The sequence below is a fragment of the Heliangelus exortis genome, chromosome 3 (assembly GCF_036169615.1).
Source record: "Heliangelus exortis chromosome 3, bHelExo1.hap1, whole genome shotgun sequence".
Taxonomy (NCBI): Eukaryota; Metazoa; Chordata; class Aves; order Apodiformes; family Trochilidae; genus Heliangelus; species Heliangelus exortis.
In genome coordinates this window covers 94,271,251-94,286,851 of record NC_092424.1, presented here as the reverse complement: position 1 = coordinate 94,286,851, position 15,601 = coordinate 94,271,251, and the positions used below count along the sequence as shown (strand labels likewise).

The window sequence follows — 15,601 nt, the reverse complement described above, 5'->3', positions numbered from 1 at the left end:
TAAAAAGCCTATGTTTCGGGTTAGGGCCTCCTGTAGTCTTTACTTCTTATGTGACTATCAATTGAAGTCAATGGAAAGAGCCGTTTTCCTCTCATGAAACCTAAAATAAATTAATTCCTGTGCTCATGTATAATATTTTTTGTCTTTGTTCCTATTCCTTTATCTGCTTTGGGTTACATTTATTTATTCTGCTGTCTCCCTTTAATTTCTGATGGTGGCACTTTCAAAATTTCTTTAAGGGACTGGATATTAGTATCCTCAATTACTTTTATATTTTTAGAGGATTACCTTCATAAAATATAGGACCGGCTTTAAAAAATATGTTTTATTTAGATATCATAGTTTTCAAGACACAAATTCCAGTCCAGTCTGTCATTATTGTATGAATGTCATTATTTTGTTGTAACAAAATCTTAAATTGTCATTTTTAAAGGACTGAGAAAAATCATTAATAATGTAGCTTTACCAATTTTTATTAATCAGCTAATCTGCGGACATTGACCATAGACACACTTTTACCCCTCTACAAATGCTAGAAAATCATGTTGGTTTAATTGAATTTTAATAGCACATTTTTCTTTCTGTTTCTGGCAGACTAAGAGCTAGCACATGGTCAATTACACTGGTCTGGTACCATACACTGATTCACTCAGTCATAGTTTCTTCAAGCCCTGAAACAGGGATCCAGAACAAAGCTAACTGAATAGTACAAAGCACAGATTACTTGATAAATGTATATATTACAATGTAAAATTCTGAAGATTTTCAGAGGGATTGTAAAAAGTAATGGTGCCCATGACATCAAATAAGTTTGGTGTACCACAAAGACCCCAAACCTAACTGGAATGATAAATTTAGATGATGCATATGTAATCTGGGACTTTATCCAGCATCAGTTACTCTCTATGGCAGATTTAAGAGGCGAAAATTACTTTTGGAAAATGCCCCCTTCTTAATTCTGTTTTTAATTATTTTGATTATGCTTATTAAATGCCTGTAGCAGTTTCTAACTACTGTGCTTCAAACACAAAAAGATCAGAAATTCCATGAGGCGAATAAAGTGCTATAAGGCTGTGAAAACAACGTAAAGCAAATTGTATTTTCCTATGGTTGCACTGGGCTAAAATCACAGGGAGTCATGAGTGCTGGAAAAGCTGTTGTTAGATTATCCACCACGGTGTAATCAAATCATGCTGTCTCATGTTCCTAGGGATGTAACAGGATGAAAATGGTTGAAGCCTTCTGGGTTATGTTTGATGCTGTGTGAGGCCTAAAGAAATCACTAGGGATTAGCAGTTCTGTGCTAGGAAACTCATTTAAATGAGTTTCTTATTCCCAGAAAACTCCCTCATTCATTCTGGACCTCTGCCACGCTCTTTTTTTTTTTTTTTTTTTTTTTTTTTTTTTTTTTTTTTTTTTTTTAATGCATCTGCAACTGAGACATAGCACAAGAGTTACCTTCATTCAGAGATATGTATGGGAAGATAGATAGATAGATAGATAGATAGATAGATAGATAGATAGATAGATGATAGATAGATAGATAGATAGATAGATAGATAGATAGATAGATAGATATTGGAAGCACAGACTAAGTTCAACACATAGGGGCCATTATTATTCCCCTGATAATGCTTGGTAACATATAGGGTTAAGTACCATTAGTTACAGTGCTACTTAAGTGGCTGAGTCCCAATGCACTGTTATAATTTACTACTTTGCCTATATATAGCTGTACTTTTAATTGCATAATCAAAATTGTTATCTCTAAGGAAGTTATATTTTGTTTTTGTAATTTATGCGAGTGTTGTAACTTAATTAGTACAGCAGACTGAGTAAAAAACAGTAAGTTTTTTGGTTTTTTTTTAATGGCAAAATAGCCAAGAATTGAATAAAAGAAACTGCTATAAAACCAAAATAGAAACAGAAAATTATATATGTGAACACGCACATCAGTTTTAGACCATGACAGTCTGGAGGTGACATTTGGTTAAATCCATTTTTCACTTTAGTATGGTAGGATTATGCCTAAGAGGAAGAATACTTTATTGTTTATTATTTTAATGCTACATTCATTTTAAAACATTATGTGGAGCTCTGTTGAAGTTAGTGTGTAATAAAACTATCAGAGCATCTTCCTCTATAGGAAATTTTGAGCATTTAGGTTATGGAATTTCTGATGCTAAGAGAAATTGGATTCTCTACTGAAATTATGACTTTTTTTTTTTTTTTTCTTTTTTTTTAAATCAAATTAAAGTGATACAACTATTGATCTGTTTCATTGTCATATGCAGCCTTTGAGGTCTCACTAGCAGGGGGAATGTGATATAGGAGAGTTTTGTCTTGTACTTAGAAATCCCTCAAAGTGCTGTTCATAGAATCATAGAATCATAGAATTAGCTGGGTTGGAAGGGACCTCAGAGATCATCAAGTCCAACCCTTGACCCACCGGTGCGGTTGCCAGACCATGGCACTGAGTGCCACATCCAGTCTCTTTTTAAATGTCTCCAGGGACGGAGAGTCCACCACCTCACCGGGCAGTCCATTCCATTGCCTGATCACCCTCTCCATAAAGAAATTCTTCCTAATATCTAACCTAAATCTCCCCTGGCACAACTTAAGACTGTGTCCTCTTGAAAGTCGTCTGGGAAGAGACCAACCCCCACCTGGCTACAACCTCCTTTCAGGTAGTTGTAGAGAGCGATGAGGTCTCCCCTGAGCGTCCTCTTCTTCAGGCTGAACAGCCCCAGCTCTCTCAGCCTCTCTTCACAGGGCCTGTGCTCGAGTCCCTTCACCAGCCTGGTTGCCCTCCTTTGGACCTGTTTCAGGACCTCGATATCCTTCCTGAACTGAGGGGCCCAGAACTGGACACAGTACTCGAGGTGTGGCCTCACCAGGGCTGAGTACAGGGGCAGAATCACCTCCTTGGACCTGCTGGCCACACTGTTTCTGATACAGGCCAGGATGCCACTGGCCTTCTTGGCCACCTGGGCACACTGCTGGCTCATGTTCAGCTTCCTGTCAATCCAGACTCCCAGGTCCCTTTCTGCCTGGCTGCTCTCCAGCCACTCTGTCCCCAGCCTGTAGCGCTGCATGGGGTTTTTGTGGCTACTGTGTTATCTCTATAGGTTAATCTCCAGCATCCAGTTAGATTGTTACATATAGTGAGTACATATTCTATGTCTTTCACTGTGGTTGAGGCCTTCAAATTCCTTGTGTCAGGCACCTGTGCAAGATTAGATTCTTTATAAAGCAAATTTGCAAAAAGACTGCTAAGTGGGTTTTATAAACACTTGTGCATCTGCCTGATCCTTTAAAGGATTGTCTTGCATCCTATGTCTTTGTCTGCTTTTGAAATGCTGCTTAAATAAGCTGAAATTGAAGGGGGAAAGTGAATGCAAAAATCAAATTGAAGCATTTCTGGGTTTTTTAATTTTCTGTTTGTAGCATTTGACAGCTGCAAGAAATTGCATGAGAGAAAAAAATCAAAGGCTTGCATATCAAAATCTTTGCTTACAAGCTACACTTATTTAGTAATCATGCTTGTTTAGTAACCACAACTTGGAGCACGTGATCCATAGGAACAAATTATCAAGTATGTAGAAACCCAGTGCGTGTACTTAGAGATATTTATTTTGCCAGGAATAAGACAGACCGTTAAATAAATGTTCTGGGATTTGGACATAAAAAGGGGAAAACTGCCTAATAGAGAAGACTTTACATGTATGGGAACAGCAATACTTCTGGACTAAGGATAACAGAAGTTTGAATAGTATGAAGTGCTTATTCATAAACTGTTTAGTGATAAAAAAATTAAGCTTTATTTCATCATGTGAAATTTTTTTTCTCTTTGCTGTTTGTTATATGTTTATGAATAGCAAATTTCGGATCCTGAAGCTGCGATTCATTTATGAAAAGGTTCAGTTTGTGATATGGAAATGTCTCCATGGAGAAAGGATGCATTTAGGTTAAGATATTCAGCTGAGAAGCCACAGATCCATATAGCTTAAATGACTAGCCACCAAGCTTGACATATGAATTTCAAATATCAAATACAAAACTCAATATGTGAATGTATTCTTTAAATCTATTTGAGTAAATCTGCATAATTAATAACTTCATAAAATTTAGAACTGCTAGCAGATGATTTAGCAGACAGGAAGAGGGGTGCATTCACCCTGTAATTTGCTTGTAGTGAGCAATTTTAGCCAGTTCTAAACTGGTGAATGAAATTCCTTAAGTGGTGAGACTTTCCATCTCAATCGTAGAGAAAAAATGCTTAGTTTTGCAATATAATTGGATTTTGCAAGTTAATCTTTCCATCAGACACATAACATAGATTTTATATGCTCTCCTGACAGACCAGCAGTACTCATGGTCACCTTCTCAGCACTTCAATGAAGAAAGATACTCTCCTGCTCCGAGGAATATGAAAGGATTATCTGGTAGTCGCAACCAACCACAGTTATGTTCAGCTCATACTTGTGGTTTAGCATCCCCTGAAGATTGTGAACACACCCACGACCATATCCACCATGGGCAGGAGACAAGGCAGCCGTATCTTCTTAGCCCCACGGAGAGTTGCCCGATGGACCATCATCGTTGCTCGCCACGCAGCTCCATCCATTCCGAGTGCATGATGATGCCCATGGTGATGGGCGATCACATGTCAAGTAGCACTTTCCCCAGAATGCACTACAGCTCACACTACGACTCAAGAGACGACTGCGCCATGTCTCACGGTAACCCTAAGATTAACCGCATTCCCGCCAACCTTTTGGACCAATTTGAGAAACAACTCCCTCTTCACCGGGATGGGTTTCACACTTTACAGTACCAGAGGACCTCAACGGCTGCGGAACAACGCAGCGAGAGCCCGGGAAGAATCCGCCATCTCGTTCATTCAGTCCAGAAACTTTTTACTAAGTCTCATTCTCTGGAAGGCTCTTCCAAGGGCAACGTTAATGGAACAAAGGGAGACAGTCGAGGGGACGATCATCATCACGGGCACCATTCCAAGCATAGCAAAAGGAGTAAAAGTAAGGAGCGAAAACCAGAAAGCAAGCATAAATCTGGAATGAGCAGCTGGTGGAGCTCTGATGACAATTTGGACAGCGATAGCACTTACCGAACCCCTAGCGTGGTAAATAGGCACCATGCAGATCATATATCCCATTGCTACCCTGAGGCACTCCAGGGGCATTTTGGGGATCTCTCATTGAAGACTTCCAAAAGTAACAATGATGTGAAATGTTCAGCTTGTGAAGGGCTGGCAATGACCCCTGATAGTAAATATATGAAAAGGAGTTCTTGGTCCACGCTTACAGTAAGTCAGGCTAAAGAAGCTTATCGCAAATCATCGCTGAATTTAGATAAGCCTCTGGTTCATCAGGAAATCAAACCTTCCTTGAGGCCATGTCATTACCTTCAGGTAAGAGAAAGATTTGCTGTATATTTGTAATGGAAAAAGCTTCACAGTTTACGCCATTAAGTCCTCTTGAGAAAATACAAGGGTAACCATTGTATCTCTTAAAGAATGTCTGTACTGCTCACATAATGCAGATATTCCATGAGGGTAAGAAAACTCTAGATTTTTTCTTGGTTTATAGGACATATATTAACAACTAAATAAAACTAGTATGATACAAATTAGTTTAAGGTCAGTGGGTGTGTTTTCATCTTTGAAGGTCACACTGAACACCTCAATGAAGTCCATACATCAGACTTAAAAACAGGCAGTTCTCCCAGCAGTCTGACAGCTTGAAAAAGTGTGTCAAATACACATGTAAATGAGTAATTTTAAAAGCAAGCTGTATAAATTTCTATTTTAGTGTTATTTTATTCCTTTTCTTCAGGTTGTTCAAGCAACAAGGAGAACTGATTTACTGCAGTACTGAATTTCTTTGTTGTGATGATGATAACTCACAGTCTCCCTTTTTCTGACTGGGTCACCCAAAATGATATTGAACTGGACCTCTTGAAACTACACACTATAGGCTGTCCTTGTTAAAGGTTATGTGGGTGCCTCAAGGAGAGAAGCATTTCATGCCTGGTACTCAAACTGGTTGTGGTAGTGTTCTGTACCATTGTTTTCTTTAGCAACAACCGAGAAGACCCTACTTTCTCCTACCTCTATACCTACTGCTTTCTGCCATTTGGCACCCCAAAGTCATGCTAGTACAGACATTTATGATGCATAATGATTTGGATGATAAAGTGATGGTTTTTTGTTTTTTGTTTTGTTTTTTTTAATCATCTTCCAAATTTTGATTTTAGACATTTACATCATTTACATGGCCTAGGTCAAGCACAGCCCTATGGCAAGTGTCATTAGCACATCAAGGTGTACAAAGTACTGCAGTGGGAGCAGAGCAGAAAGGAGGGAGTAGCTGGAAGGATAATTTCTTCAGCTAGCTTTGCCAGTGGAAAAAAATGTACAATTGTTCCCTTCAGTAGTTTTACCAAGTACAGCCTTCCAAGGCTACATTGTTCTGAGTGCCTTCTCTTTTATTTCTTTGTAAGGAACTTCTCTTTCTCTAGAACTTAACTGATTCTCACACTGACATGGGCAAATCTCTACTCTAGATATACGAATTTTGAGATTTTTCAGTTCCTGTGGACTAGCAACTGCTGTACTTCTGTGTAGAGCTCTCTCCCCATGGAGCAATAGAGGACCAATAGTAATGAGTCATACTTGAAGAGCCAGAGTTTTTGAAACACTTATGCAGACATCTAGGATCAATCTTACCTACTGAAATAGGGAAAGTTCCTCATTGCAGAGAAAGGAAAATAAAGAAATTGCAAGCCTCATAGCATTACCATGCAAATTGATTCCAATTTAGGCTGACAGCTGTGATATTTTATCACATCCAAGTACTGTACTCATATATGTAAAACAGCCTGCACTTCCCTAATCTAACTCAACAAGCCAGAACTGGAAGCAGACACTTCCACTTGTGTCTTTGTTCTAAAACCACGTGTCTGGCTTCAAGATTATAGAGAAGTTTAGGTATGGCTACCTTTGGCCTTAACTTGATGTGCTCCTACTTCTACACAGACATCTCTCCTTCCTTTACGTCTTAGCTGGGTTTTGTGCTTTCCTTCTTGTGATAGTTCATTGTTTCCTGTTCCCCACTTTACATTTACTCTTCTTTGCAGAAGCCACCAGTTTCACTTTTCGTGGCCTTCTCATTAGTCCCACACTGTATCAGCATCCTCAAGTGAATGTGAAACACTGAGTTTACAAACTAGCTTGGTTATCACTAAGCTTCAGACCAAGTCCTTTGGCAAGACCAGGGAGCAGGAAAGCACGTTTTTTTGCAGTAATTTTTTAATGCTTTTTGCAAACTTGGGATGGGTACAGAAAGGAATTTTCATCCAGTAATTAAGTAATACACTGCTAGGTTCATCCAGCTTAAAACCTAGGAGTTGTGAATTTAAATTTTTGCTGCATCAGAGACTTTCTCAGTGATCTTTGGTTTTAAGCCACTTTAAAAATTGGACAGCAGCCATTCCCTGTTCACAGAGATCCTATAATGGAAATTCATTAAGACTTGAGTGTTTAGTTACTACAATAAAGAGTCTATAGTTGTGCCAAAAGCTATAATACCAGGAATTCTGCATCAGGAATACTGTAATAACAAAATTCTAAAATAAAATTACATGTTCTATAAAATCTGTATATGCCATTCAAAGTATAGATACCCCTCGGGTTGAGAGGTTGGGTTACTCACTAGCCCAAGGTGAGCAAACAAACTGATGGGACCCCATTCTGTCAATGTCATAATACATAGTTTTGAAACTTCTACTTTGAGGAATGCTGTGCTGTTACACTGTTATAGTTAAGAACAGAGACGTAAGTCCCATTATTAGCTCTGCCATGAACTTTCTCTCCCTGACCCAGAAAATCTAATTTGCTAATCACTGCGCACTTCAGTTACTCTGTCTGCAAAACTGAGGAAGGATATTTGGCTCTTCTTACAGTATCAGTAAATAATGATTGCATAAAAATAATCATTAGATTCAGAAACTGAAAAAGGTAGAGAAGCATGTCAGGATCTCTAGCCAGGAGAGTTTACTCCCTTGCCCCAGAGTATAAAGCAAGGAAATGAGAATTCAAGGGATTATGAAACTTATTATGCAGCAGCAGATTTCCCTGAGGTGCACAAGTGAACCGATTAGCAAAAACCCCAGGCCCTTCACAGGATCTCTGTGTTTATACCATTACAACACATGATATTAAAAGCCATTTCTCCTGAGTCATGTCAGCTATATTTTTGACAACTCTTTTTAAAGCAAAGCCATGAAATTATCATCCTTCGGTAGTCTTATATATGAAGACATAAACATCCTTCAGATTAATGAAAATTAATTCTACATTTATATATTAATATTATAAATTTACAATATTATGGCTTTTTACAAAATGGCTTTTATTTTGCTACCTAGTTACATGAGGATTCACTGTACCCAAACCACTTTTCTGTCTACTGGCCTCCATCTTGTTGTTTTTGTCTTTCAACACAAGCATAAAATATGGCTATTTCTGTTTTCCACTGGAGACTTTTGGTGTACAGAGTCCCAAACTGGAAGGCCATGGCAGTGACTTTGGCCTGTGCTTGTGACTGTTTTCTGTGTTGTGTTTCTGGGATTATATTGTGTCTTCCACAGCAATTACTGCGGTGCTTTTTTTCCTTAAAACTGAAACTTGGAAGAGTAAACAAAGGAAATTTCTTTCTAAGAGGTGAACTTCTACCAAATTCACAGATGCCTGAAAACAAGAAATGAGAAAAGAGATTTTGTCGTTGTCTTCACGTTATATGCTTAAACCATGTACTAGGGTGAAAGCCAGTATTTCTTTAACCTGGTAAATCTCCAAACTTAGCCTCTGGCTTGTTTCTTAGGGTTTCACATTCCCTGCTCCTCTACGGACAGTCCTTACAACTGGGGTATTTCCTTGCACAAGGAATGTGCTGCTGCAAGTTAGAAATGATTCAGTTAACATGCCTTGTTCCAGCATGGGTGGTCATCTAGTCCTAAAGTGGACCATCTCAGAGAACTAAATTAGTGGAAATAAAGCTGTATAAAATAGTGATTATTTTCTCATCTACAGTTCAAATCAGATTTACATCACTCCTGCTACAGCGGAGGTGGGAGTAACAGGCAGAGAGATGGGAGAGGGGAAGAGTGGGAAGATCCCTTGGGCTCCACCTTGTTGTTAAATCAGCTTAACTGTAATGTGAACCAGGAGGTCAATCAGCACCATGGGAGCAGAGAGCAGCCATTTGTAACAGTACACTAATGGCATTTATCAGATTCTTGTGAACGATTAGCAACAGGTTTTTAAATTTGGGTCTTTAATTTCTGTTCTGAATGCAGACAAATTGAGCTACAAATAGATTTCTGGGCACAAAACACTTCTGTCATCTCACTCCATAGGCAGAATAGCTTAAGTAGATCACACATGAAGTAAAGCACACTTTTGTATTATTTTGGCTGTAGCTGCTGCTACTGCTTTCCATGTCATTTTAATACAAAATATGTTAAGAAAAAGATAAATGAGTGGTGAAATCTCTTCTGTCTTCATCAGCTGTTTTGGCTAATTAGGTTCAACGCATATACAGTGCAATGACTTTGATTAATTTTACTCTGGTATGAGAACTGGTGAGGAGCAAAGATTTTCAATAGAAAAGATGGGTATCTAGCAGATAACTGTGCTAAAGTGATGAACACAATAGCATTCCTTACCATTTCCAGGACTGAAATACTTGTGAATGCTAGTTAAAGAAAAATAATTCCTACAATAAAGCCAAAAGACAGGCAAGAGCATAGCACTCACCATCACTGACGTTCTGGAGCACAGTGCTACGTGTCACTGATTAATATTCCTCCCTCAGCCATTGAACAGCCTGTGAAGCAGCAAGCAATCAAGGTAAACATACCACAAGGTACAGTGAATGAGTCAGCACTCTCCCTAAAAGAGAAAATAGCATGTTGTTCTAAAAATGGCCTCAGCCCACTCCTGTCTTCCTAGTGCATTTAAGTACTAGCGTCATCCATTCCAGCAGTGGCATTGCTAAGCATGTGGGTAATAATGTCAGCTGTTCTCTACAGAAGGAAAGAAAAGCACAAGAGATGATCTCTTAAAAAAAGAAAAAGAAAAATCAACAGTTCCAACAAGGCTCTTTACTTGTTTAAGTTATGCCTCCATGGAGAAGAGCTTCGAGGATAAGTTAATGGATAAATAGGTGTTAGGCCCTCAGTTATATTTTCCAGGAACTCTTCTGAGGGCAGGACAGATTCCCACAAATGAGCACGTTGCCCTCGAGTGGCATGCTACTGCTCTGCACTCTCCCTCTGGTTTGCAGGGATAGATAGATTTTAACTCAATGTACCTTCCTCAGCACTTCATCTTTGTAAAACTAGATCGTATCTGTTTGCTTGACAAAACCCCAGAAACTACATCCAATACTCTACTAACAGATGCATATCATAGAGTCAGCCAGAGCTAGCAGAGTTTGCATACTAGCCTCCAAATTGCCATCACCTGTGCTGCCTTCACAATAATTTATGACCCACTACCTCTCCAGAATTCACTGGGTTGTTTCCACAGCAGGAATCACAGAATAGTTTGGGTTGGAAGGGACCTTAAAGACCACCTAGTTCCAACCCCCCTGCCATGGGCAGGGACACCTTCCACTAGACCAGGTTGCTCAAGGCCCCATCCAACCTGGCCTTGAACACTTCCAGGGAGAGGGCAGCTACAGCTTCCCTGGGCAGCCTGTACCAGTGTCTCATCACCTTCACAGCAGAGAACTTCTTCCTAATCTCTAATCTACATCTTCTCTAGTTCAGTTTGAAACCATTACCCCTTATCCTGTAACTTTAATTCCCAGCTTTCATATAGGCCCCCTTCACGTACTGGAAGGCCACTGTAAGGTCTCCTCAGAGCCTTCTCAATCTCAGTTCTCTCAGCCTATATGCATATCAGAGGTGAAAAGCTAGTGTAGGTAGTGGGGCAGCAGGGTGGTCTGCCTTATAAATCAGCACGGACATGTGCAGTATCATTTTGCTTTCTACAGCCCATTAAAGTCCCACAAGGATGTCTCATATGTCCCTGTGCCCTCCCAGTCAAGAGAGATGTGTAATGCCCAGACAATAAGGGAGATGGTGAGACAGTTAATGCCTCACAGTCCATTTTCAGTGTTAATGTGAGCCTGCAACAGCTGCTGCAGTACCTGGGGCCACTCTGTGGAGTTGTTCCTCAGGTTAGTAAGGGTACAGGCCTATTGTACAGAGCAGCGAGCTCAACTACTCCTAATTGTTCCTTACAATTTTCTCTCTGCCTGTCATCTATCTGAAGCATTGCATGTATAATTTTTAGAACATTAAATAGGGAGGATTTAGTAAAGCTGACACTCCTCTGTGTTTACAGAACGCTGATAGTTTCTTATGTCACAAAAAAAGAGAATACTTCTTAATTACCCTTTCCAAGATGGGGAAAAAAACCCCAAACAAACAGAAAATACATTCAATCAATAATGACATAAAGCCCTGTCCAGAGCATGGTCTCAGATTACTAATGTCTTGTATTACTATGTTACAACATGATACAACATGGCTACTTGGTTTAGTAGTTAGATTATGGTGTTGGTCAAAGGTGGGACTGGATGATCTTGGAGGTCTCTTCCAACCTAAACATTCTGTGATTCCATGATTCCATGCCCATGTGCTAGGATGCTCTTCTTGGCTGAAATGAAATGCTGAAGCTTTTTTCTAAACAAGAGTGGAAAGATTTCAGATTCAGTATTTTCTTAAAGCTGCCAAAACAAGTGCCTATTACTGTAGAAATGTCAAAGCTAGGAGTAGAAAAGAGAGGCCATGATCTCACTGCCCTTTAATCAGGGGGAATTGTCGTCCTTTATAACATTAGTACAGTACGTTGCTAAATTGTTTTTTGACATTCACCTCACTCAGGCTGAAGGCTGACCTTTGCAGTTGTTACCCAAAGGTGTTGCTGGGTCTGAAGAAGTTTTCAGCCACGAGTAACTTATTATTTTGTACTCAGTCCAGTTGCATCTGTCAGACAGGACTGCCAGGAATACACACATGGGGCTGTAATGACCACACACTCAGCTGCTGTGCTGCAGGCTTGCTGCCTAGGGCAAACCTGGCTCCTTTCCTGAATGGTCTATACCATTTCTCCTGAAAGGAGGTGACTGTAAAAAATGGTGAAGCATTCATAAATATTACTTCAATGTTTTATTCCCCCCCTCCCCTCCAACTGGTTTTGGCCATCTGACAGTGCTGTGCTTGAAGGTTGTTTTTCCAAGTTGAGTTGCATGTGTTTAAATAGCTGAATGTCTATATGAATAAGGCCCCTGGTACTTCTGGTAGGGTGTCACAGTTTTAGCCATTAACCAGGTGACATATTATCTCTTGTTATCCCTCCAGTATGCTCCCAGGGGAAGATAAAAAGAGAAATAAAGGAAGGATAAAAAGAGAAATAAAGGAGAAACAAACTAGAATAGGTATAACAAAATAGGAATAATGATGGTGAATTACAACACATGTAAGTACAGAATCCTTGTTCCTCACTCAATCAGTAATTACTTTTCATACAGAAGTCCCACAGGGGACTCAGCAGCAGGTGGAGGGGTGCCTGAGCCCACGGTCCCAGTGACAGCCCTCAAAAGCCTTCGATCAGCTTCTCCAGCCCTGCTCAGGGAGGCGGGAGGAGGCGACCCGATGAGCAATGATCTTCCTGGGCAAGAAAACGGGGTGCAGGAGAGACAGACAAGAAACACAAAAACCCCGAGCCCGGCAGCACCGCCGCCAGAGGATCGCGCTGCCAGGCGCCATTCCGCACCGCTCCCCGCCCCGGGCAGCAGCGCTGTGATTGGTCCCTGTGGGTCACCTGACCCACCCTCCCCTCATCCCCGCCCGGCACTGAGCGGGGCTCCGGGAGCCTGTGGGTCCGCATGGCCCCTGGCAGATTTTTATCTTGGTTTTCTCAAACCAGGACAATCAACCTTATTCATCACCATGTGCTTCCGTAACTATCTACGTTATACATATATATTTTAAAAGGCACATTATACAATTTGAACGTAAGTTTTCCTGGACACAGTCAAACGTCTCTGTGGTACCCGCTGGGCACCACCTGTCCTGCACCACCCCCCAGGTGTGTCCCGCGTGTTGAGCAGGGACAACCCCACAGAGGGGTTTGACTTTGCCCAGAGGTGAAGAGATCCACACTGCTGTTCCCAACAAGTTTCTTTCACAAAGGACAGGGTCTTTGTCCCCTTCCACCCTATGTAAAAAATCTTACAGGACAGATCCACTCAATTGATTGATCCAGTATTAACTAGCCAGGTAGCTTGTCCTAAATGTTTGTCCCAGTTTCTGGAAGTTCCATTACCCATTGTTTTCAGGGTGGTTTTTAGCAAGTCATTATGCTGTTCAGTCTTTCTGGAGGCTGGTGCATGACAAGGGGTTTGATAGATCCACTCTACTGTGCTCTTTGGACCCATTAACCATTAGGTTGTTTTTGAAATGAGTCCCATTGCCTGACTCAGTCCTCTCTGGGGTCTCATGCTGCCCTAAAATTTGCCTTTTGAGGCCCAGAGTAGTATTACAGGCAGTGGCATGAGACACAGGATGTTTCCAGCCATACGGTGCTTCTGCCATTGTAACCACGTAGCTCTTACCCCTAGCAGGTGCGAGGGAGTGTGGTGTAATCAGTCTGCTATGCCTCTCCATAATGATATTTAAGCCAGTTTCTATCCCACCAAAAAGCTTTTAACCTTCTGACCTGCTTAATGGCAGCACAAGTATTACATCCGTGAATAGCTTGGGTAATACGAGAACCAATCTTTTCACAAGTATATAGTTAAGCACTACCTAGTAACTAGGCAGCAAAAAACTCCTCATTTGATTCTGTAAGCTAAGTAATTGGAGTAATCTGGAGTTAACTGTTAAAAACTGTCAATCATTAGTTAAAATTAGAAAAATCAATGAGCAGCAAATATGTTTAATGTAGTCTTTAAAAGACATGTTTTCTGTTTTACATGCACTGTATTTTTCAGTAGTGCTTCTATAACAAATAGAAATAAAATAATTTTCTGCTTATATTAATGAAGACACTGTTTTCTACAGACCTCTTTTTGGGCCAGATCTGGGTATATTGCCTTTACCTAGCTTTATAACAGCTTTGCAGTGCTGGACCTTCCTACATCTGCAGTCTGTGCACTTTTTATGAGGTACTGTGCACTCTGAGCAGATTGGGTGCACTTCTCTTTTTCTTCCTTTAAGGACATTTTTGTCTCTTACTCTACACTTCTGTGACCCCAAGTCTGTGGGGCTTGCCGTACTTACACAGATAATCATAGGGAGACAACACTGAATTTCTCTTAGTGTCTGCAGTGGTAAAGGCAAAGATATTTCCAGAGGGGCATAGAGGTGATTTTGGCTGATAGGACATGCAGTGTTGAGAGTTTGGGCTGAAGGGGCTGATGATATTTTATTTTCCCATTTCTGAAAGTGGCTAGAAGAGGACAGAATAGATGCCTGTGATATCTGCACAAGGCTCCATCTGCCTGCAGGAGCATTGGACATGCTGAAGCAAGGTCACAGGGATGGAGGTGATGCTATGTGAGCACTTAGCTTATGAACTCAGAGACTCTTGTTTCCCACAACTTCATCAGTCAAAACCAGGCTGGTTTTCTTCATTGTGCTGTGCAGAGACCTGGGCTCATTCCACCCTTCAAATGTGGTTCAGGCAATTCAATCTACCTCTCCCAAAAATTGTGGCAGGAAAACTTGTAGTTAGCTTCAGGTGATGATACTGTAGTCCCCTGGGCCTTGTCTGCTGCCCTGCCAGTCAGACATTGCAGCTGGAAGGCATATTCCTGACTCCCCTTCACCTGCAGTGAGTGGCAAGATGCAGCCCAGATTAGATCTTTAATCTTTCACCAAAATTTTTGAAAATACAGGGAGTCTAGCTCCTACATTCCATTCTAATATCAGGGAAAATTTCTGCCATGCTAAAAAGCATTTCTGTCTTCCTTGCAAGACTGTAATATATTTTCATCTACTCAAAGGTGTGCACAAAGGCTGTTTTTCTGAGACTCCTTTGTGAAATCATTATTTAAAAGAAAATCTACCACCATTTCACATTGTGCCCTTTTTACTTTTGTTTTGGTTTGGTTTGGTTTTTTTTTTTGGGGGGGGGGAGGAGGGTCACCTTCTTGACGAGGCTGAGAAAGCATAAAATTACAGTAATTACATATCTGCTACATAGTGTTTCATATCTTACACTTCTTCATATCATCTGCAATCTAATTTCATGCACAGACAGCTTCTGCTTCCAGTAAAATATGAAATTTATATTACAAAAATAAGATAAGTACTAATGAACATTCCAGTGCATTTTACATTTTCATGACAATTAAATTTCACATGACTCCTATAAGGTAGGTAATCCTCATTTTAACCTTTGGGAATTAGAAATAAGAAGGGTAGTCAGCTCCCTCAGATGAAGTCTTATGTTTAGAAGTGTTTCCTTTTAGATAGTGAAGTGACATGCCAGATTTTAAGCAGA

General features: G+C 40.4%; 1 protein-coding gene across 12 annotated transcripts in view; it reads left to right on the top strand.

The window, feature by feature from the left end:
• DLGAP2 (DLG associated protein 2) overlaps window positions 1-15,601 on the top strand; it is a 359,052-nt gene that overhangs the window by 268,400 nt on the left and 75,051 nt on the right. For all 12 annotated transcript variants that reach the window (XM_071741783.1, XM_071741780.1, XM_071741784.1 and 9 more), the window contains one exon: window positions 4,362-5,431. In XM_071741783.1, coding sequence (XP_071597884.1) covers window positions 4,362-5,431 — 1,070 coding nt within the window. The remainder of the gene's footprint in view (window positions 1-4,361; window positions 5,432-15,601) is intronic.